The sequence below is a fragment of the Anastrepha ludens genome, chromosome 6, assembly GCF_028408465.1.
Source record: "Anastrepha ludens isolate Willacy chromosome 6, idAnaLude1.1, whole genome shotgun sequence".
NCBI classification, from domain to species: Eukaryota; Metazoa; Arthropoda; class Insecta; order Diptera; family Tephritidae; genus Anastrepha; species Anastrepha ludens.
In genome coordinates this window covers 36,524,793-36,550,333 of record NC_071502.1, presented here as the reverse complement: position 1 = coordinate 36,550,333, position 25,541 = coordinate 36,524,793, and the positions used below count along the sequence as shown (strand labels likewise).

The window sequence follows — 25,541 nt, the reverse complement described above, 5'->3', positions numbered from 1 at the left end:
CGACATAGCTAAGCAAAGTTTTCAGAGGAATCTGAAGCCTTTTAAATTTAGATGGAAGATCAGTGAGAAATATTTTCATTCTTGGCAGAGCAGAAAAATGTTTTCTCCCTGGCAGCATCCAGAAATAATTATTGTTTCAATTATATTGATCATCATTTACTGTTTACTAGCAGTTTTGTTCCATTACAATGTTTAGATGGATCTGGTTTACGCGGAAGAATGGCAGGCGTTCCAATTAATAAATTTAAATTATGGGAGGGGAAAATCCTGAGGGCTCGAGTGAGTTCAAAAACTCCACTGGGCAATGTACACATTCCACTTGGTTTGGTATAGTATTCATAGATTTGTGCATTCGCGCAGTACAATGGCCCTGTTAGAGAACCTAAAAGTTGATGTTTTTCATCGTGAAATTTTTCTGAGCTAGAACATTTACTAAGGGAACCATTGATAGTGCGCATTATTTTAAATTTCCAAGATTATCAAAGTTTCTCAACAATGGGGACCTTAGTGGTCAAGATCAAGTACGACTTCAGAGTCGATTTCTAGCTCACTGTTGCCAAGTTTCACCAAATTGTTGCTGCAAGTATTCTTCGGATATCGGTCTAATGACTTTATGAGCCATAGTGCATTCATCTCAGATGATAGTCCGTCATCGTTATATCCCTTCTGCAAAGCCTGTTCCTTTGCTAATTATGCATGTCGGTAATTATTGTAGTTTAAAGGGAGCTTGAATGTAGCATGGGCTCTTCTCATCCTCCTGGCAGAAGAGTTGCTGCAATAACAAAAGATGCTACAATGAGTGGAGTTTGCTACTTTTTTCTAACTGCAGGAAAGTCTTGCGTCCTTGTCATGCTGATTAGAAGAATTTCACGCCTATTGGCTACTCCCTCTCTTATAAACTCATTTATAACAGGTGGCGCAAAATTAATCAATTATGGAAAGATTTATAATATTTGCAAATATCGTCCTACGGCAATCATATTTGACACTTGTGCAGCATACAAACAGACAAGCAATGGAGTACGTAAGGGTCAAAATGAAGATTTCCGTCATTCAAAATAATTTTTTTTTTTTAGTAAAAAGTTGAATGGTTAATTTTGCGCCACCCTTTATATGCCTTATTATACGCATCTCCCATCGATATGACGTCACACCAAATTTCAAAGTCAGATGACTAATTGTTCCGAAGATATGGGTGATTCACAATTTCTTATACCATATGATGGAACCGGGTTTAATGTCAATATTGTGTATATTATGCCTAAGTCCTAAGTTAATTTAAGATTATTTAAATATTAATCGGAAAAACATGTTTATGGTTTTTCTTGTATGTGATCAAATAGTGTTTGTCAGTGTTCAAATGTAGGTGATTCAGCGTTCACTATTAAGATCTCCTTTAAGGTTTATACAGTCTCTTATAAAGGGTCTTTCAAAAGTGACGTCTAGATACCAGTAGTGAATAACTCCCCGATCGTACATTGACATTTGTCAAGTAGGCAGGTGTACAATTTTACAACGCCTTACAATTATTGAAACTCTGAAATTATGAAAATGATCGATCGATTAATATTGCTGCTGTAGCGCAAAGTGTTGCTGAACAACCTTCAACATCGATATCTCGATGTTATCAACAATGAGGCATTGAATTATCAACGCAGAAATTTTGAAAATTCCCAAATTTCGGGAATTGTGGGAACTTTGTGCAAAACTCACAAAAATTTTACAAATTCCAAAAAATTATCGTCAAGATTTTGTAGTGTTGATCGTAGTGATTTTTGAATTTTTTTTTTTTTCACAAAGAGAATTTTTTTCCTACATTAATGGTTACATAGGTATATTATATATTTATATAAATATAATTAGCGCTTACACTTTTTTTGAGTGTTTGGCTGAGCTCCTCCTCCTAATGGCAAACGGTTTTTAGGAGGAGCTTTTTCATGGCAGAAATACACTCGGAGGTTGGCCATTGCCTGCCGAGGGGCGACCGCTAATAGAAAAATCTTTTTCTATCATTTTGCTGCTTCATACACGGAAATTCGCACCCACACACTCTCGAATGGTAGTCACGCATCAACAATTCGGCTACGGCGGCCGCATATATTAATTGAGGTGACTGTTGTATACTTTATCTATAGAGGTGTACTGTAACTGGCTAGCCCATTGTGTTATCACGTAAAGTTGAAACATTGGTACAAACATGTGGTACATTTCTTCGTTCCCCCTTGCACCTTGAGTCACTTAAGATTTTTGCTGTCATATTAAAAACTCTACTTTTTTCGAATTAAAAACTCACTACAGACGCTTATAACTCTCAATATTAGCGAAATTGGTGAGAGTGACCCTTCTGCCAAGGTCATATAACTTTTTATCTTCTAAATTTAAATAAAAGTAAGTTTTGATTCAATGGCTTATAAATAATTACTTTAAAGCTTTGCAAATAGGCTAAATAGGCGGAATTCTAAAGCTTTTATAATTGTGAATGAAAGGCATATAAATTTGTTAGAATGATCTTAGATAATGATGTTTATTGTAAGTGTTATTTGATTAGCTCTCTTTTGTGTTCAAATGGCGTTTTTCTGTATCAACTCGCTTCGCACGAAGCTAACAACAGCAATATTAGCCACTGTTGGTGAATCCATTTCGCTACTTTTTTAGTTGCACAACCGCTAGTGAGTGAGAAGGTGCACAAATTGCAACGACTTGCATTCTCCGACCAAGTGAAACGGTACCTACAAAAGCAAGAAATATATTATATTAAGGCAATTATTAGTTTGCCTTTAAAGTATAGTCAATCGCATAATAACAGTTAAAAAGTGAGTGCCTTAAATATACTTATTCCAATACCCCGCTTTGATTCTGTAGCTTGCTCTGATGTAATCGGTGCTACCTGAACTTTTATAAAATGTACTTGTGCGCGGTTTTATGTAATAATTTTAGGTTTGTGATTCTCGATAAAAAAAGCTATTGGTAGCAACAGCTATGTAATGATTTTTTATTTTCTAATAAATGTGTTAGAATTTAACACCTTAGAGGTCAGATAAACAGTTAAAAATTGTCATGTATCATTCATGTTGAGCAAACATACACTGTGTACATATGCATCTATGACCATAGTGTATAAGAAAGTTGTATGCACAGGTTACTATAAACTCAGACTTGCTACATACACATTTAAATATTTGCCATACATAAGTACATATGTAAGTACATATATGGGAGTGAATTGTACATTACTCTCATGCGTGAAGTGATTGCCGCGAATAATCATGCGTAAATGTCGGCAAATGTTCTGAGAGAAACTACTATAATACATACATATGTATGTGTTGGCGGAGAATATATCACATACTATATATTTGTATGTACATATGTACATATTTACAGACTAGACTTACCACATATTACGTGAAAACACATGAATGTATTATACTTTGAGTTCTTTCATAAACCCGCTACTTGCAATGAATAATGGGACAATAATTTGTTGAACATAAATTTAAAACAATTAAAATATGTACATAAATAAACGCAGTGGTATTACATGTGTAAGTATTTTCAATTAACAAATTCATTACCGCTCGATTTAAAAAAAATAATTAAATTTTCAAGTCAGTGATAAAAAAACACAACGTGTGAAACTTTACTAAGCAAAAGCTCTCAAAGTTTTATAAGCTACGTTGAATTTTTTTGTTTAGTTACAAGATAAAAAATAGATATTCCCAAAGGATGGCAAATCTTTAAAGTGTAGTATAGTACTGAAACATGTATGCTCTCTGTGAGCTCGTCAGTGTACTTGCCCGGAAATTATGTGAGCTTTATCACAGCAGAAAGCTTAGTGCGAATATAATATAATGTAGAGTATATTGTGTATTTGAAATATTTTGAAAGCAGTGTGCAGTGTCTCACATCTACTATTGCGGTAGGTCTGTTGGTAAATATAACTAATAGTATGTAAATATAACTGTAAGTGTGTACCTACATGTGAATTGGCTGCGTCAAGTGGTGACCGAAAGTGTGGATGAAATAATAAATAATAGCATCCCGATTATGGTTTGCATTTGAATAATTAATTAAACCTAACAGAAAGATTTTAATCTGAGTAAACTCCACTGCCGCATATGTTCCGACTTTCAACCCATAACGGATTAAAAAGTTTCAAAAATGTTCGTTGGAGTCTTGTGGTTAGAATGCCGAAATGCAAATAAAATGGCAATGTACTATCTATAAAACCGGGAATCGTGTATAGATGGCGCTAGATACAAATATATGCATGAATTTGCAAAGTGATTCAACATAAATTTCTCTTCACATCACAGTTTTCCTGTACTAATAACTTCGAGTTTTGTGTTTTTGTAATTCGGTATGTACTTCTAAAGCCAGGTGAAACTGTTACGCCACCGACAACAATTAATCGAATTAAATTGATAAGGCAACACAGAGTGACACAGCACAGAATGACACACAACACAGCACAGCCACATGCCGCTTATTTACAAATTGCTTGAGAGATTTAAAAAATGTGCGCAAAATAGCCAGACATCATGACATTTGCAAATAAATATAACAACAAAAATATTAGATTTTTTTGTTCGAGGGTTCTCTCAGTCTTACAAAACCCTTGAACTGTACACCGATTGTACGAATTATGTCTCACACAAACACACAACAACAAAGCATGCTAAAAGATATAATTTTTGCAATAGCTGCAAAGTGTGGTACAACGAGTCCCATGTACTTATGTATATTTTCACGCTGTGAATTGCAGTATATCAAATGTGATCCTCTGTCAGTTGTTTGTTTTATTCTTTTATTGTAAAGCGTGCAATGTTTGTACTCTCGTACTCTTGACTATTTTTTTGCATTTCATGCTGTTGTGCAATACTGCTAGACATATGTATGTACATAAGTATTCTCCTCAAAGTGATACAGTTTTTGCAAATTTTTAAACCCAAGAAGATTAACGAAAAATAAAACACATTTTTGACAAATTTGATATGCCAGTTAGTACTTAACCCTTTGCACTCGATTTATTTTCAAAGTTGTTGCGTGTCAACTTGTTATTATTTTTAGCTAAATGAATTAAAGTAATTTACAGTCGTAGAATTCAACGTATTATATTTATTTCATTAATTATTAATATAAAATGTTTTATTTTTTGTAATCTTTTACAGTGTGATACTTTTTAAAACAATTTCCAACGTGAAGAAAAGGATGTCTTTCGCATGTTTCGCAGAAATAAACAGTTGTCTTCCTTTCGCCCTTAGCTTTTCTGTTAGAACATACCATACAATCATTATGTTTTTTTCCCGGATGAGGTACTAAAATGTGGAGTTTTCCATCAAGTCGATTCTCTACATCTGATGTTGATTCCGTGCACGACTTGCACTCGATTAACAAAACTTGACAAATTATAACTGTGTAAGATCTCGAATACCGTATGTATTTTACAGTTATTTAGTGCTATTGGTTACAGGCATACATTAGTATTGTCACCTCCAGTGTGACATACGAGTTGTAGAGTAAATTAGTATTGTCACCTCCAGTGTGACATACGAGTGCAAAGGGTTAAATATGTTTTTATTTAAAATATAAAGAAAATCATTATTTTGAATATTCACGATATATATAGTACAAAAACATAACACAGAATAAAAAGTCAACCTACAGCTAAAATGATGCATTCCAAAAAAAAAAATTACTTCTAACTATTATAGTAATAAACACCTTAATATGGTAGCAAATTAGTATTTTGTAGAGTATTCCCTTTGGCCAATAACAGCTTGGATCCCCTCTGAAATCGATTACTTTTTAGTATATTCGAAGAAATTTTTTGACATTCCTCTTTTAACACCTTTTTAAGCTCAAATTCGTTTGGAATTTCATATTTTTGAATCTTTTTATACAGAACCGACCTCAGGTTATCAATAGCATTGAAATCTGGGTATTGCGCTGGTATGTGGACGATATGCGGGGAACTCCAAAAGAGACAATTCTGTACAATCGTTTCGCGTCATTATCCTGATGGGAGCGAACATTTTTCCGAAAGTGTAATTTTGTGGAACTTTGTGGCCAATTTACCTTTAAGATACCCAAATATATACACCTATCCATATTACTATGAATAAGAGTAGAATGTTCGGTTTCTTCAGATGACATGCATCCTCATATCATTACATGCTTCCACCATGTTTGACTGTAGGTTTTGTGGTTGTAGCTCTGCATTTGATTTTCTCTAAACACAACTTTGGCCGTCTTATCTGAAAAGGTGTTCCTGAAGTTCTCATTCTTAATTAAATGTCTCTTGCAAACTTCAACCTGGCATTACGCGTTTGGCACGCTGTGTGTTGCTTTTAAGAATATTTTCCACCTTCATTTGTAATTGTTGGAACCCTTTCATGTGGATTTTCATGCACTCTCGCAAGATCCATCCAGAATCATTTTCATTGAAAATGTTGTTATGCGCCGTTTAAGTCTTATTTTGCGCACGGTTTTGTTCACATAATGTGCAATAATGTGTTGAACAGTGTTGGGACTTAATTTAATCATTTTCGAGATTTTTCGTTGGCTTTTGTCGTCTTTACTATAATTCAATACTATTTCACGCATGTCAACAGATATTTGACGATACATTTTAATTTCCCGCACGCGACTGCAATCTTTTGGTTTGCTCTTAGATACTAATTCACGCGTTTAGATACATGCGCGTTTAAAATTTGTCATCGCTTTGACACAACTGGCAGCAAATGAGTGTGCATAATTTTGGCTGTGACTACACATTTGCGTGTCAATGAACGTACAAATGTATATTTTTCGTGCTTGATTTCCAAAATACATAAATGTATGAAACTAAATAAAAATAGCAAAAAAAATTGTTGAGGTAATTTTCAATATTTTAACTTAATATTGCCATAAGTGATTGCTGCATCGGTTTTGGCTGTGAGCCATTATATATACATGTATACATACATACATATGTATATATATATATTATATACATACCTACATTTGCCGTCATAATTTACAAATGTCGAGATACCAGGCACCTAATTGCGAATTGCTCTAATATTTTCACGGTACCGTAGTGTACTTTACCGTCATATACAAATACAAGAAGCAGCAAATCTTGGGCTCGCCACTCGTAGGTGGAATAAAACTACAGGTCCTTCCTTTTTCGGGGGCAACAACAAAAGTATATCGACCATAGAAACGTGCAACCTTATTAATCTTTAATGTCATATGCATCTATGATAATAATACATTTTCAACTTGTCTGCGTCGACGAATTATAGTACTTGTCACGAATCGCTTATCTATAATAGGGAGATCAATTCTACAGTCAGCAAATTCACTATAACAGAGCAGCGGAGTGTTCCGTTTAAAGACTATCTGTACAAATACATACATACATATATCACGAAGTGGCACTTGTTGAGCTTCTGAAGCATTGCCGAGATTGGAAATAAAAAATGAGATTGGCTGCGATTGGAAATAAAAAATTTAATGAGGCATTTCTTCCAAAACCCCCTAAAACTTAAAAAAAGTTTTAGAAATTAAAGAACTTCTCTATAAAAACAGTTTACATAAATTTTTTTTAATGACCCACAGGGTACAATACATTAGACGACCATTAAATAATATCGATTTGTAAACGTTTTATCGCACATTTACAGAAAAGGGCATTTTCCCTATTGGGAATTTAATGGTAATTGTCGAAGTGTTGGGGGCACGTCATCCTTATTATTTGTATACCTACGTCACTGTTGACAGTTATGATTTCGAGGCAATTGAGCAGTATCGTCCTTTCTCGACGAACAAAACTATAGAGCAGGTGTCTCCAAACTACGGCCCGCTAGTGGCATCCATACGGCCCGCAACAGCTTAAGACTAGTGTCATCAATATGGCCCACGACAGCTAATGTTTTACTATTGTTACTATTGCTGTTATAATTTTAGTGGAGGAGAATGAAAGAAAACGATAATTACTCGATTTTATTTACTTGCACGGTAAAACTTTACAACGGAAATATGAAGTACCTAAGCATATTAAAAGAAGAAAGAAGAAGAGAAAAAAACAATAAAAATATTCCTAAATACGCCATCTGTTCTGGATAGCTGAAATAGATATGACGTAGTATAGTACATAGTAGCACTACTTGCCACTAGATGCCTGTTTGCTTAGGTATGCAGAAAAATTAAAACTGTTTTGGCCGTTGGAACATTCCGAAAAAATTATTATGGTCCTAGGGTTTCAAAGTTGCAAGACCCTTGGCCTTAAGGCTTCAAAGTTTGAACACCCCTGCTATAGAGCATTGGTTTTCAGACTCTAGAGTGTTAGTTAGGCTCTCATCATGCCCGTCCTATCGTATGGCACAGAAGCTTGGACGATGACAACATCCGATGAGGCGTCCCTTGGGGTGTTTGAGAGAAAGATTCTGCGGAAGAACAATGAACTGTATGAGCTTTACGACAACAGAGACATAGCGCAGCGAATAAAGATTCAGCGTCTTCGTTGGCTCGGTCATGTCATCTGAATGGATACAAACGCTCCGGCTCTAAAAGTATTCGATGCGGTACCAGCTGGTGGTAGCAGAGATAGAGGAAGGCCTGCTATAGGACTTGCCTTCACTTGGTGTGTCCAACTGGCGCTGGTTAGCATGGCAGATAAACGAATGGCGCGCTTTGTTAAACTCGGCCAAAATCGCGTAAGCGTTATCCCACCAATTAAGAAGAAAGGTTAAAACGTTTTGAATGAAAAAATTGAAATGACGGGAAAAGATTATGTGTTCTCCGAGATGGGCTTAGTTTGATGAAGAATTAGCATTATGTATAAAATTCCAACCGCCAGTCATTGAAGCTTTTGAGGGAATAAATTTATATTATCCTCTCATATAATGGAATCCAATAGTTCTATCGTTTTGTCTTTGAGTCGAGAAAACAAGGAATTGAGAATTGTTGAAATTCACTTCCACTCATCTAGTGCTCAATTGTCTTCTTAATTGGAATTTTTAGAGCAAACTTTAAGGTGATTGTTATCATTGATATTATTAATTAACCCATCACTTAACCTAATTATGAAGAGTAGAACTAGTCAGTTCACATTGATAGAATCCTGCTCTTGAAATTCAGCGGTTCAGAAAAATTCGAGCTCAATTCAATTGATAACTAACTGAATTTTTTCCAAGGTCATGAAATTCATTTCCGAAGCCGCAAAACACAAGAATCAGCGCATTTACGTAAACGACAGCATGCACATACATACACATTAGGGTGGTCCAAAAAAAATTTGTATGCTGCCGCCCCCCATAATGGTAAAGAATGAAAAATAAAAAGACCCGTATTTTTTTTTTTTTTAATCAGACCATATTTAATGGTGCCGCCGGGGCTTTGAAATATCCCATGTATTTTGCATGGGAAAAAAATACTTTTTCGTAGATTTCATGTAAAAACCTGGAAAATGAATATATTTTAACCGGATAACTCAGTTTCTCTTCATAATTGGTCAGGGAATAACAACCAATTATGAAATAATTAATTTTTTTTGTATTAACTATTTTTTATAGAACCCCTAAAAGCCCCCATAAAACGAAAATCTAAGAAAAAATCGAAAAACAATATTTTATATTACTTTTATGATATTTTTTTGTGAGATTGGTTGTTATTCCCTGACCAATTATGAAGAGAAACTGAGTTATCCGGTTAAAATATATTCATTTTCCAGGTTTTTACATGAAATCTACGAAAAAGTATTTTTTTCCCATGCAAAATACATGGGATATTTCAAAGCCCCGGCGGCACCATTAAATATGGTCTGATTAAAAAAAAAAAAATACGGGTCTTTTTATTTTTCATTCTTTACCATTATGGGGGGCGGCAGCATAAAAATTTTAATATAAATTTTTTCCCATGCCTTTTTGGACCACCCTAATACACATATGTAATTACTGAACGCAATTTTATTTCATTGGAGTGTTTTGTAGTTTGAATCGTTGGTAGCATCAATTTAATAATCTTATCGTTTGGTAATATTTCGGATCTTCTATAAAACTTACTTAGTCATAGCATGCGGATGCGTGAATTTCAACTGTTAACACGTGCCTAACATTTTGTAATTTTCCTCCGTTATCGAAATGTATTAATTAATAATTGTCTATCTTAAGATCTATACACTTCGCGATGCATAATTTTGTACGTATCTGGATTTACCTGCTTAGGTAAAATTGCAAGCGTGATCTATTCGTGTTTTTTGGGTGTTTGCCTGCATTTGTTCAATTTCGCATTAAATAATTAGCAGTTACAAAACAGTGAACTTAAATTATACAACCTTTTTTTTAAGAAATGTTTGCATAAGAAATGTTTTGTTGCATGCGTTCTAAAATTTATGCATGCGGGGAGATCTGATTACTGAACGAAAATCGAAAGTTCGGCAAGGCCAGCATTAAAGGCTTCGATTTTAAATAACTTTCTCACATGTCTCAAAAAACAAAAATAATTGAATTGAAAGCCATATATTTAATAACATAATTATTATATGTGTTAAGACGGCGATTTGTTTTGGAATTATGGAAAATTTTATGCCTGCATTTCGCTGTGTTGTGATGTCTGTTCCACTATCAAACAAACGTTATTCGTTTCTATAATGAATTATTTTTATTACCACAGAGGTATTATTAAAGTGATAAATATATAAAGTTGATATTTAACACTTGCGAATTCGACAGCCTCAATATACAAACAGACAAGCAATGGAGAGAGTAAAGGTCTAAATAAATATTTCCATCACTCAACATAATTTATTTATTTAATAAAAAAGTTGTTCAAAAACAAAATTGGATGACTAATTTTGCGCGATCTTGTATTTTGTTAGATTTAATGATTTAATATAATACATAAATTTTATAATATGATAATAAATATTACATAATAAGTATTGCTTATTTTACGTTTTTGACAAACGTAGATTTTTCCGATCCGATATTTGAATACGATTCGTGATGGAACTTCTGCTTTTCAACTAAATCTACAATAATACACCCTTTTTTGCAGTTACAGTTTGTCTAATAAAGAGTGACCGCCATAACCTAGAAACTATTTCATCAATTCAAATATAACAAACTGCATTGTATGGGCTTATGATATTTATACACAATATATTCAATAAAATGTATAGCCGCCACCTTTAGCTATAATGGCTTCAATTTTGGAGGTGATCGGCTTCAAATCAGTCGAATTCGCCTTGATAACTTTTTGAGCGCCCATATTTGTGTTCCTTTGAGTTTTTGTTTAGAACATCTCAGTCCCATTTTGCTGTTTCCACTCTATACACCTTCGACCTCGATGCTTGAGATCGTTGTTTTTTTGTAAAATCTAATTTTGGTTAGTTCTTCCAAATATCTTCGCAACTGACGGTACTAATGCTTTTTGGTAAATTTTATTTATCAAACTGCTTTCAAATTGGCGGTGCACTTAAATAAACGACAAAATCCTTTTTCGGAGAAGCAGCCTCAAGCATGAACCTTCACTGGATGCTTAATAGTTCGTTTCAGCTACTGATTATCAGCAGTACACCAAGACCAACGTATGCAAATATTCGCCCAAAAAGAGGATTCATCCGTGAACATTACATTTTCCCAAATCAGTTCTTCAGAATTTGCTTTAGCCCATGCAAGTATTTTTTAAATGTGTGACAATTATAATGAGAGCATTGTTTTTTCAATGTGCTCCGGAATTTGAGGTCTTCTGCATGTAAACGTCTTCGAATCGTGTCTTTGGATACATTAGCACCACTTTTCCTTAAAACTGCTTCAGCTTCACGCAACGATGAGTTCGATGAGTTTGTCACAAACAAATCAGTGATCTTCTGATCTTGCTTTGGAGACGTATTTTGACCTCGTCCGGGGAAGTCGTCACCGTTTTTAATATCTATATCGTAGCACCAATTTATTTATGAATATTTTCGACTTCTTCAAATATTTTGCTGCAGATGCACGTGACATTTTCGAACCGTTTTTGGGTGTGTACATGGAGCACTTCTTTAAATCGTTTTTCATACGCGGAACTAATTTTGTAAAAACAACGTACTCTTTCTAAATTTCTCACAAAACTAACAAATTGTCCAAAGCCTATTGCAAAGGAATACACCTATGCAGCAGCATTAACATTTTTTTATAACGGAACTCTAAGTTTGAATTTTGGCAGTTACGCTTCCATTAAACAGACCGTACATTTTAATATTTTAAGAATATGTTTACTTTTGAACAACAGACTTTTGTTAAATAAATATTTAATTTTTTATTTTATAATAAATACGTGTGTGAAATATTTAAATAAATATTTAAGTGGAGAAAACGAAATCAAAATTTTTCAGATTGTTATCGAATACAATATGAGCTGAAAATATATGTCCAACGTTTTAGGTATCGTCATCTTCAGAGCTTTGTTAAGCTAACATAACTTACAGCCGTAAGTAAGCAACTTACAACAGTAAAGGCCTGTCTACATTAAATTCCTCAACACATGGAACTTTTTTCCTCTTTTTTTGGGGAAAGGTAAAAAAATACCTCACAATTTTTGCCATACAATTATTATAAGTCTCTTAATATATCAAAGCTCAAAATTCAACTTACACGCCTGAAGTAAGCCGCAACGAGAAATATGTACTATAACAGGCTATATTGTAGTTTAAAATTGTTTCACATTAATTAAATTTATCCGTAAAGATGTTATTTTTGATTAAAATTAAAATTATTCTATTCTTACTTAAAAAGCGAAACATTTGTGTGAACTTCTGCTCCGTTCTCTATACAAAACCAAACAAGGGAAACACATTTTGTCTAAGGCAGTGTAAAATAGTCTGTATTGCTCTTCTTATGCCACCTTCTAATTATACCAAAGCCAAATCCACGCAAGGTGATTTCGGTATATCAACTGATTTATTTATTTATTTTGTTGTTGCGTTGTTGTTGTAAAGTTTATATGTTTATGACATTGTATGACGCTGTAATGTTTATAACATTTTCCATAAATGTTTGGGGAATGGTGCTGGAGTGCCAGTCCCTGACCGGTTACAAATCCAGGCCGTTCCGGTAACTTAGAACCGATTGTCGTGAAAACGGCATTGATTTATTTATTTCCTTGCGATTTGCTGGTTGGAATGCAAAAGTCCCCTGCTTCTTTGTTACTGCCTTGTTCGTTTGTTTACATTCTCATTAAAGTTTCGGTATTGCAAAAACAGTAGACATACATATGTATATGTAAATATTTTTGTTACTCTACCGAAGTCATCTTTATGGCGTCGCCTTTGAAAATATCAAAATTTGTATTGGTTTTACGAATTAAACGTTTTAAGTTCAAATTTCCGCAGCACACCAATGCTGCCAAGTCGTTGTGGGATTGCGTACACAACATTCAAAACTAGAGACATCTATCAGTGAATTGCTTTATGCTTTATGGCGTTTGTGTATCCAAGTTTTCTACATGCGCATGAGCAATGTTGCTTGATAAAAATCAACATAATGTGAACACACATTTTTAGAGATAAATTAAGTTTAGTTGACTCTGTCTGCAGCCTTTGCAATACATATGTATATAATGTTTAGATAAATTCCATAACACCAACAACACTTTTTTAACTATAGTAAGTGCAAGTTTTTATTATTTTACAGGAGTTGCCGGAAAAATGACATCACGCTTTTATAAATTCGGTGTGACTGCCTTGAGTGCTTGTGTGGGCTCACTTGCTGCCACTTGGGTTTGTACAGACAGAAAGAACTCTCCATATGTGGTAAGAAAATGCAATAAACATACGAGTAGAACATAAAACATTTTACTAAGTTACATACTTTATTTGTTTCTATATCAAAGGTTCATAATGATACTGTACGGGCGCCGAAGAGAAAGCGTACTCTACCTCCACGCTCTGAGCAAATGAAGAGTATTCAAAGCGGTGAAGAATACGATGTTTTAATTATTGGTGGAGGTGCAACAGGGGCTGGTTGTGCACTGGACGCTGTTACCAGAGGTTTGAAAACCGCTCTGGTGGAAGCGGACGACTTTGCTAGCGGAACTTCTTCTCGGTCTACGAAACTTATTCATGGAGGTGTTCGTTATTTGCAAAAGGCTATACTTGGGGTAAGAATCGATTGTTGAAAAAAAAATTAATTAGAAAAACTTTTCAACACATTCATTGTATAAAAATGCATATGTACATATTAGCACAAGTGCAAGTATAATCAATTTAACTTTTGAATATATTCATATGTGCGTATTTCAATGAATATACCATGAAAGACGGCTGAGTATCATTATAAGTCATTGCAAAAATACTTAGCAAACTAATAATTTTCGTTCTAGCCTCGGAAAAAACTGAGTACTTATTTTCCCTTTGTGATATTATGTACATATACATGTGTATAAGTATATTCCTGATATAGCAATCCAAGCGAAAAATATATCTACATTTCTCCAAATAGGCAATTCAACTAATTATATATATTTATATCTAAAATTAAGAAATCTAAATAACTGCTCATTGTTGCCATCACAAATTCCTCAGTGTCATTAAAGTGCTCAGCAGTGTCTTGTAGGGTAGGTAATATGTATGCAAATGTGCATATATTTATATGCTCGACAACACTAGCTTAAAAGTAGAATGTATGTATGTACATACATGCTCAGATAAAAATTTAAATTTAATTCAGAGTTAAATTAACTATTGCATAGTACTGTCGATCGGTATAGAGTCGACCTACATCACTGAACAATTACCACCAGCCGCACTCAATGGACCAGATATGTACATGTATAATTCATTATTTAATGAAATATACTTTTTTCAACATTATAACGGTAAACTAGATCGCTATCATATGAATTCGGAATACATTCTTTGAAGTTTTTCTGAAGGAATATAAATTAAGAAATGTTCGGCCAATGTTAACTGAACTTGAACCCCGCTGAAGTTCGGTAATTTTCTACAAAATATCAATATTAGTCGCGTTCTATAATAATAAAATTTGTAATAGTTATTTTCAATTAACCATCACTCAAAAATTGAGAGAGCAAAGTTACAAGTTAAGTTCGATGCAAGAGAGACGCTAATTTTGTGCTAAAGAAATTTGAACCAGCAAACATTTTCCATAACGAAAACATATAATTTAAAAACATATGATTGAAACTTTTGTAAACAAACAAATAAATACATTTTTTGTGAAGACTCATATTTTGTGCTCTGTTGTCCTTCTCCGGGGGTGAATTTTGAAGTTAAAATTTAGTTAGAAACGCTAAAATTGAAAATTTATCAACAAAAAACTTGTGTATTAGACTATTTTTATGGTAATTGTTTTGGGCAACACAAAAATGTTTAAGCATGTCTTCTTCTAACGGTTTTTGCAAGTGATAAGTGTACCATGGCAAAACAGAGAGTTCGTTTCATTTCGTTTGAAATGAATATTTCGTTTGAATAAAAAAAAACTATTAACAGCGAAACTAACAAAAATTTCGAAAAAGATTATAAGCAAATAAAAGCATTTTTTATTTAGTTTATTTGATATTTAGTGCATGACACACAATAATTTATGTATACTTGAATACTTAGATGTGCATAGTCTGCTTGGTACTGAATCATACAACTTGGTCAATTAGTACAGCATTATCTCGTTCCAAGCTTGTTCAATGGCAATAATATTTTTTTCCACCAAATTGTCTGCCAGATTCATAATCTTACGAGGCATAAATCGTTACATATTTTTTATAATACTAAGCACAGGTAAAGGAATGCTTCATTGAGCTTGTTGCATGTATTATATATAAATATATATAATTGGCGCGTACACCCTTTTTGGGTGTTTGACCGAGCTCCTCCTCCTATTTTGTCTACTCGCTTACACTTTTATCTTACGACTGGATGCCCTTTGCGCATGCACCTCTGCATGTACTTAATCCGCTTAATAATTACCGTAATTTCTAGATGTAGCAACACGTATCTTCTGGCCTGTTGTACTCGCCATCTGCTGTCGCCATCACGGCGAATTAATTTTTTGTTTTTTGATATTTCATTCACTCGCTATTGTTGCCAGTCGTTAGTCTGTTCGCGAATAGTCTTGGTTCGTAACAATATGGACATATGTAAATTTATCTCTAAAAAAACAAGATTTGCTATTTGTTGTTTTCACATTTTCATAAAGTATAATTATTTATTTTGTATTTGGGCATATTTTTGAAAATGTTACTTGAAATAAACATCATATCACGTTTATAAGATTTTTCATAATGCAACCACTTTATTTTCAATGAGCCACTCCCCCTCCATTTCAATACCCTTGTGTTTTTTCTTACCACTTTGATTTCATGGATATTCATTAACGATAAAGCTTGACAATTTGCAAATTAAATTATATTATATCGAGGCTTACTAATATCGGTAATGTAATCACCGATATGAAACAACCAAAATATTTTCTGGGAATATTAAAAATTCCAAATATAATTTTTCCATATGCATACTATAAACAAGTATAATTTTTTGCTAGTGAGAGCTCGAAGTGTTTAAAAGTATTTTATTTTATAAGCTATCTTGTATATTCATTGTCGTTTTTTTTGGAAACGCCTGAAAATGCTATTTTAGTTCCCATTCGAATGTGTGTGATTATTTAGTACTAAACTCCATTAAATTTATAAATATTTAACTAGAACTTTTGAATATCTTATTTTTAGCTAGACTTTGAGCAGTATAGAATGGTAAAAGAAGCGCTTCAAGAACGAGCATCTATGCTTGAATCAGCACCACATCTTGCTCATCCTTTACCAATAATGTTGCCTGTATATCAGTAAGTAATATTAGGTTATATGCTACCCATACTTATGTATCATTTTAACAAATAAACATGTGCAAGTATACTTACATACACATGCGTGTGCACTAATGTAATTTCGCATATTCATTCTCGTATGCATGTTTGGAAGGCACTAAGGGTATTCAGGTCGAGTTCGTATTTTGTTTGTGTGCCGTATATCGGATAAACTAATACCGAGTTACCGAGGTGGCAAACCTGATAAAGTGGCAAACCAACTAGGTATTGCATCAGCTGTTTTGTTTTGACATTTATTTTATTAACTTATTTGTTCCGTGAACCTCTGCAAGATCTTTAAAATAATAAGTATTACATTTAGTTTATTTTAACATATGTATGTATGTATGTACATAATTGTTGGTTTTTGTTTGCTTTGAAGAAATTATAGTAAATCAACTAATTTGTTAGGATACCGAGAAACAGAGAAAAGAGTGTGTTCGAGTTTAGAAAGTCTACTCAGTTATCGAATAGTACTATTACCGAATTCTGCATGAAGACCCTGCAGTGTTTACATTTGACTATATCACACTAGGGGTCAGTGGTGCTCATTCATGTTCATATTGAAGCTATAAAAAAGTCAATAATTGTTTGTGTTATTTTGACATACATACATTTTCGCTCATCATATCGCAGTCATAAATGTTTATAAGAAGTGGAAAGAAAGAAATGTTCAGCAAGTTTCCGTTTAACTGATAAAAATAAAATAAGAATACATTTCGCTCTTAAAAAAATATTTACTATTTTGTTCCCATTGGTTGTCATACAAGCAGGGTGTGAGAAGCATTCTCGCTTGCTACTGAGGTTATCTTTAGCTCAACCGGATAGCACTAAGCATTTTCTCTGTGAGTGTTCTGTCTTTGCTAGAGCAAAACTAGGCAAGGGCTCCGATGTCATGAGAATGAGTAACATTTGTTCTCTCAAACTGGAGGACATTTTGCCAAATAATCTGAAATTCTGACAGAACTAGCTATCTACTACTTGGTCTCTATGCCATCTTTCTCTTTCTACCTGTTACTTCTCTCCTTTCCTACCTTGACTATCTACCCTTTTACTTTCCACAGCTTTGAGTACAATGCCCTGTTTAGCTTGAGTGTTTTAGTAGCTACCATTCTCTCGATGCATCTTGGCTCGCCTTTTTGACCGTCACGCAGCAACTTATCTATTAAATTTGCAGATTCCTTTGGAACAGGCTTTATTAAAAACAAGAGATGATAAAAAATAAACAAACTCAGAAAAGCTGTTATTGTATGTAGTATTATTAATGCCTGTAGTATAATATTTCCGTATTATTCCTTCTATTGCTTTGCTCGCCCGTAGTCGCTCCGAAACTGCCCATTTTGTGTTACTTTCTCACTTCGTCGTTTTGTTTAGTCCAAGAAATGGACTTTTTGTGATCCAATGCATCTGGACTGTTTACGCTCCATTGAGAGGATTTTTGTCGAACAAAGCGTTTGAAGCGTCTAAAAATCGATTGGATTTTTAATAATTTTTTTTCTGGCAGCTTATGCACTTTCTTTAAAATATAAATGAATTTCTTGTGGAAAAAAATGTACGAGGCCATTAAAAAAATTGAAAATAATCAACTTCAGTCTTTATAAATTGCATTAGTAATATGAAAATTTTCACGCCTAAGACTTTGCAATGACCAATCCCAAGCTTAGATTATTCTTAGGATATTCGCATAATATCGATCGTTAACGAACCAATGTATTACGGTCAAATCGCACCCATAAGGGGGCAAATGGAAATCTCCAAAACGTCTATTTGCCGTAATTTGGGCGCAAATTAATATCTGTCACACATTTCAGTACACAAAAAGTCAGTAATCATCAACATTTTGCTTAGATACGTTAATTTTCAATTCATTCCATATGTATGTATTTATAAGTACGTGGAATTCTGGAATTCTATCACAGCATAAAACATAACCCGACCATCCAATTTAACATTATGTATGTATGTAATATCATGAAAATATGCTAAGCTACTTTTAACCAACCCGCACTGCATTTAATCCATTTATGTTTATTGAAAGTATGAAAGTTGGTATGGCTTGAAGTTTGGCTAATTAATTTGAATATACAACTGATTTTGTTGTATTACACATAATTTATTGAATTGATTGTCCAAAATTAATGAATTTATTGAATTGAAATGAAATTAGTTACCCTTACGGCTTTTACTAAAATTAACAAAATACCATTTTTTCAGGTGGTGGCAAGTGCCCTACTATTGGGTAGGTATCAAGTGTTATGATGTCGTTGCTGGTGATAGAAATGTGAAAAGCTCGTACTATCTCACAAAGAATGATGCGTTGGAACTATTTCCTATGCTAAAAAAAGATAAACTTTGCGGCGCTTTAGTGTACTATGATGGTACGTACAAAAAACATTAATACAAGGTGGCACCAAGTTAATCATCCAATTTTTGGTTTTTGAATGGAAATCTTTACCGTGGCCTTCACGCGCTCCATTGCTTGTCTGTTTGTCACAAGAAGTACGGGGCCATTTGCAAAAATTTTAAATCTTTGGATAGGGTGATTAATTTTGCGCCACCTTGTGGCTAATAACCAAAAGAGTGTAGATAATTTGTTTAATCAAATATTGAGATTACTGGAAAATAAAATATTATTTTGGGAAAATCAAAATACCACTTGGAAGTGAAATATGTTTTTATTTAAAACATGAAAAAATATATTTTCGAATATTTACTAAATAATATACAGTACATATATAAAATCATAACCTAAATTAAGAAGGCATCTGGCAGCCGAAGTGGCGCATCTATAATCAATCCGTCAGTAAATAGTCATTGGAAATGTTGCTATGCCAATGTTTGCGTTATTTTACACTCTGTTTTCGCGCAGATGACCCTCAATACTCGTAAAAAGTGGCGGGACTTAATTGGACAATTTTGGCAATTCGTTCGTTGATTTCTGCCTAAAATCAATTGCCGCGCATTAAAAATTTGGCACCGCTTTGTCGCGACCAACAATAACTATGATACATAAGAGCTTGCGCATCCAACGTGTGCATTTTTCGCGCTTGTTGTGGTCACGTACACAAAATCGAATTATTTTTCCGAAATGCATAAATAGATGGACATACATACATACATAGATAAATTAAACAAAAGCATAAAAAAATGTGTTTTTGTCTAGAAATTTAGCTGTATCACTTTGGCCATAAGTCACCTTATGCATTTATACTCATAATAACATAATACATATACATATGTATATGCAGATGCATATGCGTGTTTCTTATTTTTTATATGTATGTATGTGCGAATAATTTTCGAATTTGATCAAGTTTTAAGGATATTTACAACGATCTAAAATTTGAATTTTTGAAATATTTATCGATTCAGAGTTGCAGTAAAAAACTGTAATATTCCAACCTATAGTGGCTATGTGTCTTGCGCTTGTATGACACATTTACAGTGATGCGCGAATCATTTATTTATTGATTTAAATTTAGTCCAAAACGCAAATGTTCTTACTGACTACTGCCTAAGTACTAATATAAGCAATATATTAATAGAATGACAAAAAGCGATCTAAAACTAAAATACAACTTGATTAAAAAGAATACGATTATATTGTATTAGCGAATTAAATGATGTAACAAATTGATTTGATATTTTGATGTAAGAGAATATTTCTCAGCCAAAGTCGAACAGCTGACTAAACTTGGTTAACTGAAAAACAGTATTATGGGTTTAAATATCAAACAGAGTTAACTTGCACTTAAAAACTGGTCACTAGCCACTTAAAATGACGGATTATTAGTCTTGTGTGTCTTATAATTTTATTGAAAATTTGATTGCCTATACTTTTAGGCCAGCAAGATGATGCGAGAATGTGTTTAGCGGTGGCTCTTACTGCAGCAAGACATGGAGCGACTGTTTGCAATCATGTGGAAGTTAAAGAATTGTTAAAAAAAGACGAAAATGGAAAACAAGTGTTGTGTGGAGCAAAAGTCAAAGATAACATTTCAGGAAAAGAATTCACAGTAAAAGCTAAATGTATTATTAACGCAACTGGACCATTTACCGATTTTATACGTAAAATGGATGATCCTAACGTAAAGACTATTTGCTGTCCGAGCTCAGGTGTGCATATTGTGCTTCCTGGTTATTATAGTCCAGATCAAATGGGGCTCCTAGATCCTTCCACATCAGATGGGCGTGTCATTTTCTTCTTGCCTTGGCAGAGGCAAACTATCGCTGGTACCACAGATCTGCCTTGTGACATTACTCACAATCCAAGCCCGACTGAAGACGAAATTCAGTTTATCTTAAATGAAATTAAAAATTACTTAAATACGGACGTTGAGGTTCGACGTGGTGATGTGTTGTCGGCTTGGAGTGGTATTAGACCGCTTGTATCGGACCCAAATAAAGAAGACACGCAATCTTTGGCTAGAAATCACATTGTGCATGTGAGTCCTTCGAATTTGGTTACAATCGCTGGTGGAAAGTGGACTACATATAGAGCTATGGCAGAACACACAATTGATGCGGCGATCAAAGGTTAGAAAGAATGCAAGTGCATATACATAATGTTTAAAGTTAACTAATATAATTTTTAATAGCTTGCAACTTAAAGCCTGAACGTCCGGAAGCCGTAACATCTTACTTGAAAATCGAAGGCGGACAAGGTTGGACACCTACAATGTATATTCGTTTAGTACAAGATTTTGGTCTAGAATGTGAAGTCGCACAACATTTGGCAAAATCGTATGGTGACAGGGCGTTTGCTGTTTCGAAAATGGCGTCACTGACAGGCAAGCGTTGGCCCATCATCGGAAACCGCGTACATCCAGAGTTTCCCTACATTGATGCTGAAATACGATATGGCGTTCGTGAGTACGCTTGCACGGCAGTGGATATGATTGCTCGGCGACTACGTTTGGCATTTTTAAATGTGCAAGCAGCGTCAGAAGCCCTGCCGGTTATTGTTGACTTAATGGGTGAGGAACTGCATTGGTCTAAGGACGAGAAAGAGGTAAGTAAAGCTAGTATTTCAGTATTTAGCGAAATAGTTCAAAATATACATTTTATTTGATAAACCCGCCACTTCACTAGCCGTGCATTGAGTTTACTTTCCCTCTCATTGAAAGTAGTAGCTAAATTGCAGATTGGGGGCACTGCTAAGATTTTTATTTGTAAGTTGTTTTCCACAATACAAAATCTTTAATAAAATTCCTGCCAAAAAATATGAAAAAGTTAGAGAATAAAACTATGAAAATTATAAATACTAACGAATAAAGTATGACTAATATATTATATTATACAGGTGAGAAAGAAAATTAGTCAATATTGTCCTGTTTGTTCTTTTAATAAAATACTTGACCTTTGGTATAATAAACATACACCTCTTGGTGGTAAAAATTACTCTTCATTAACAAAAAAGGCACTTGAACTATGTAGTTGTTTGTTTTAAGGTCGGTTTCTTGATCAAGATAGGATTGTACTTGCCTTCTCCATGGTCGTATTGTTTGATCCAAACAGAGAACGAAGAAATTTGTAAATGCTTTGTTTTTATATAAAAAGAATATTGATAGTAAAATAGTAAACCACAAAATTGCTGCCTATTTGGTATATTTCCAAATCTTCTTTTTGATTGGTGCGATAGTCGCTTAAGCTATTTTGGCCGAGTCTAACAAAGCGCACCAGTTGTTTCTTTCTCGTCAGGACGCACGCCACAATTAGGAGAAAGAGCTCGGCCAAACATTCAAAAAGAATGTAATCGCCAATATAAGCTGTCATAAGTAATTTTGATAAACTAAAAGCCGAATTTTTGGTTATTCAAAAAATAGAAGTGTGGCACGTGTGTGACTACCACTCGACAGGGCCGGGGTTAAAAACCCACTGTACATAATAAATGAAATTATAGAAAAAGCCATTTTCTAACAGCGGTCCTTAGTCGGTAGCATTTTATAAAAAAAGCTTCTGCACTTCGAAGACAAAATTAAATTATAGATCTTCTCATTTGTACAACAACAATAATACTCAGCGAAAGGTGTACTCGAATACAAGGTGGCCCATAACTAATCACCCAATTTTGTTTTTCAATGACTTTTTTTACCAAATAAATCAAATGATTTTGAGTCATAGAAATCTTTATTTCGACCTTTATGCGCTCCGTTGCATGTCTGTTTGTATGATGCAGCTGTCTAATTTACAAATGCCATACATATATAATATAATTGACGTACAAAAACATTTTCAAAAATTATTATAGAAGTCTTAGGATCTGGTGATTAATTTTGCACCACCTTGTATATGTTTATGTACCCGAACCTTGGAGGCAACTTAAAAAAGTTTTATTTCATTTTTGTTTTTTGTTGTATTTCATCTTCCGATAGAGGGAAGCAATCTTGCGTTTTAATATTTTTAAAGATTAAAAAGTATACCTGCGCCTTAAAGAAAATATTATTTTTACATGATTTCTCTTATCTAATTTTAGAAACAATTGAAACAAGCCAACGAATTCTTAGCTCATGAAATGGGTCAGATGGTAAATAGAACATCAAAGGAAAGAATACCAATAAAACTATCCAAAGACGAAATTCAAACCTACGTTAAACGATTTCAACTTATTGATAAAGATAAAAAAGGCTACGTGTCAATCAATGATATTCGCCGAGCTCTTAAGGTAAGAATTAAGTGATAAAATTCACCTCGAACTATGTATGTATATATGTATGTGTATATGTATACTCGCACACATAAATATTTGTTTTGAAGATATTTACAACTTTTCACAATAGGCGTACAAAATATTTATTATAATTATTTTTATAAATAAATACGTACTTTTTATTATTTTGCCAGACTTTCGGAGATGGCGATGTTTCTGGAGAACAACTTCACGAGATACTTAGAGAAATCGATACTAATATGAATGGACAAGTTGAACTTGATGAATATTTGCAGGTAAATTTATAATTGGAATAAAAATTGCGTTTTTGTTTAATACCTCAACCCGCGGTATTCTTTCCGCTAAGCCCCCATGTTCTTCATTCAAAAATTATAAATTATAATTTTATATAAATTTTTATTGCAGATGATGTCGGCCATAAAGACTGGAGATGTGGCATACTCTCGCTTTGCTAGAATGGCGGAATTGGAAGAACAAAAACATGAGGCTGCTCAACTTAAGCATAAAATCAGTGTTGATCGCTCAGGAGGTGGATTATAAGCGATATTTACTTTGGTTGAACTTTTTTGAAAAATTACATATATTTATTATTTAATTGTTAATCGAAAGAAATATTTACTTGTAAATATACATATGTATGTATATGTTTCTTAAAGAAAAGACGATAATACTTAATCAAACTCGTTATAACTTAGGGTGAAGTTTCTACTAATTGGTATTTTTGTAGTCTACAACCAAAAAATCTCAAAACTGAACTGTCAAGAAAATTGGATTGTGTCGTAATGGGCTGAATGTACATACATATGTAAAAAAGGAAAAATGAGTTGCACCTTTTAAAAATTGTCAGAAATAAAAGTTTTTGACATTTCACATGGTTTAGTTTCCACGCTGAGCACTTGAATTGTTCTGGAGAAGAACCTAGTGAAACTGCGGAGTTGAAATGGAAGAGGAAAAGTTAGTTTTTATTTAATAAATACTACTTTCAAGTTTAATATTGTTTATGTATTGGGTTTAGCGTAAAATTAAGTTCAAATGAAACGCAGTTATTGGTCCAAGTTTACATATTTTCAAACAACATGTTTTTGGGGTGAAATAACTTATGCAATCATGCGGTGGCATGTCAGCAGAGTATCAGCAACAGGTCATCAAAAAAGTGAAGGGCCGAAAATTTTTGGTTAATAACGTAATTTGTAAATTAAAGATGTATTCAATAAAATCACCATCTTCTTCTCCAATTCTTAGCCGAAAACGTATGGGTTCCCTAAATGAAGCTGTATTCGTCCATGTTTATCATTTGTGAGGTTGTAGTTGCAGTTAATGATGTTATTGTATTGTATCGATGTTTTTTAGTATTCCTTTCAATAAAGCTCCACACGTAATATTCCCAACTATTTAGAAGCTTGGTTGGAACACGCATGACCTCTCATAACGTACGCTAAACAAGTATTTGTAAAAACTCAGTGCAGGCAGCTACATTGACCTGAAGTGCTTGGGGTAAGAATTGAAATAGCATGACATGTCCTTGTTGTTGCAGCAATTCACTAAACTCTGCCCAGCGCGATAAGGTCATCGCTCGTGGTCTATCTTATTTAGTTTCGACAAGGGTGAGTTGTGTGTTAGATGAGTGAGTTTGTGATGAGGTGGTTAGTGCCATACGGAGCATCTTCACATGTCGGATATATGTTAGGTATGTATGTATTACCCTACCACAATATCCATAACGTAATTGTTCACACGGCAGATCTCACTGGGGAACTGAAGCTCTTCATATGCGATGAATACAGAAAACGACATTCGCGGAATGAGAGTTCACGAAGGTGGTAAAGGCCTCTCGTTGTCAAAATTTAAGCTACTTTTTTATATTCTTAAACGATGCTCCGTTTCTAACTCATTGATAACATATAAAACAAGGCGACTTCAAACCAGGTGTTGGCGCTAAAGCAACAACAACAACTTGCCCTTTTGTTTTTGCAAAAAAGCAAGCAAAGTAACAGCTAAGGACACAGATGATTTTGATATTAAAAATA

General features: G+C 33.8%; 1 protein-coding gene across 1 annotated transcript; it reads left to right on the top strand.

Annotated features, from left to right (window-relative positions):
* Positions 1-2,600: 2,600 nt before the first annotated feature.
* LOC128868389 (glycerol-3-phosphate dehydrogenase, mitochondrial) lies at positions 2,601-24,506 on the top strand. The gene is made up of 10 exons (XM_054110417.1): positions 2,601-2,813; positions 13,662-13,780; positions 13,861-14,127; positions 16,711-16,823; positions 19,059-19,222; positions 20,688-21,380; positions 21,443-21,855; positions 23,320-23,508; positions 23,688-23,789; positions 23,920-24,506. The coding sequence occupies exons 2-10, from the start codon at positions 13,676-13,678 to the stop codon at positions 24,052-24,054; spliced, it is 2,181 nt and encodes a 726-aa protein (XP_053966392.1). The 5' UTR covers positions 2,601-2,813; positions 13,662-13,675; the 3' UTR covers positions 24,055-24,506.
* Positions 24,507-25,541: the final 1,035 nt, after the last annotated feature.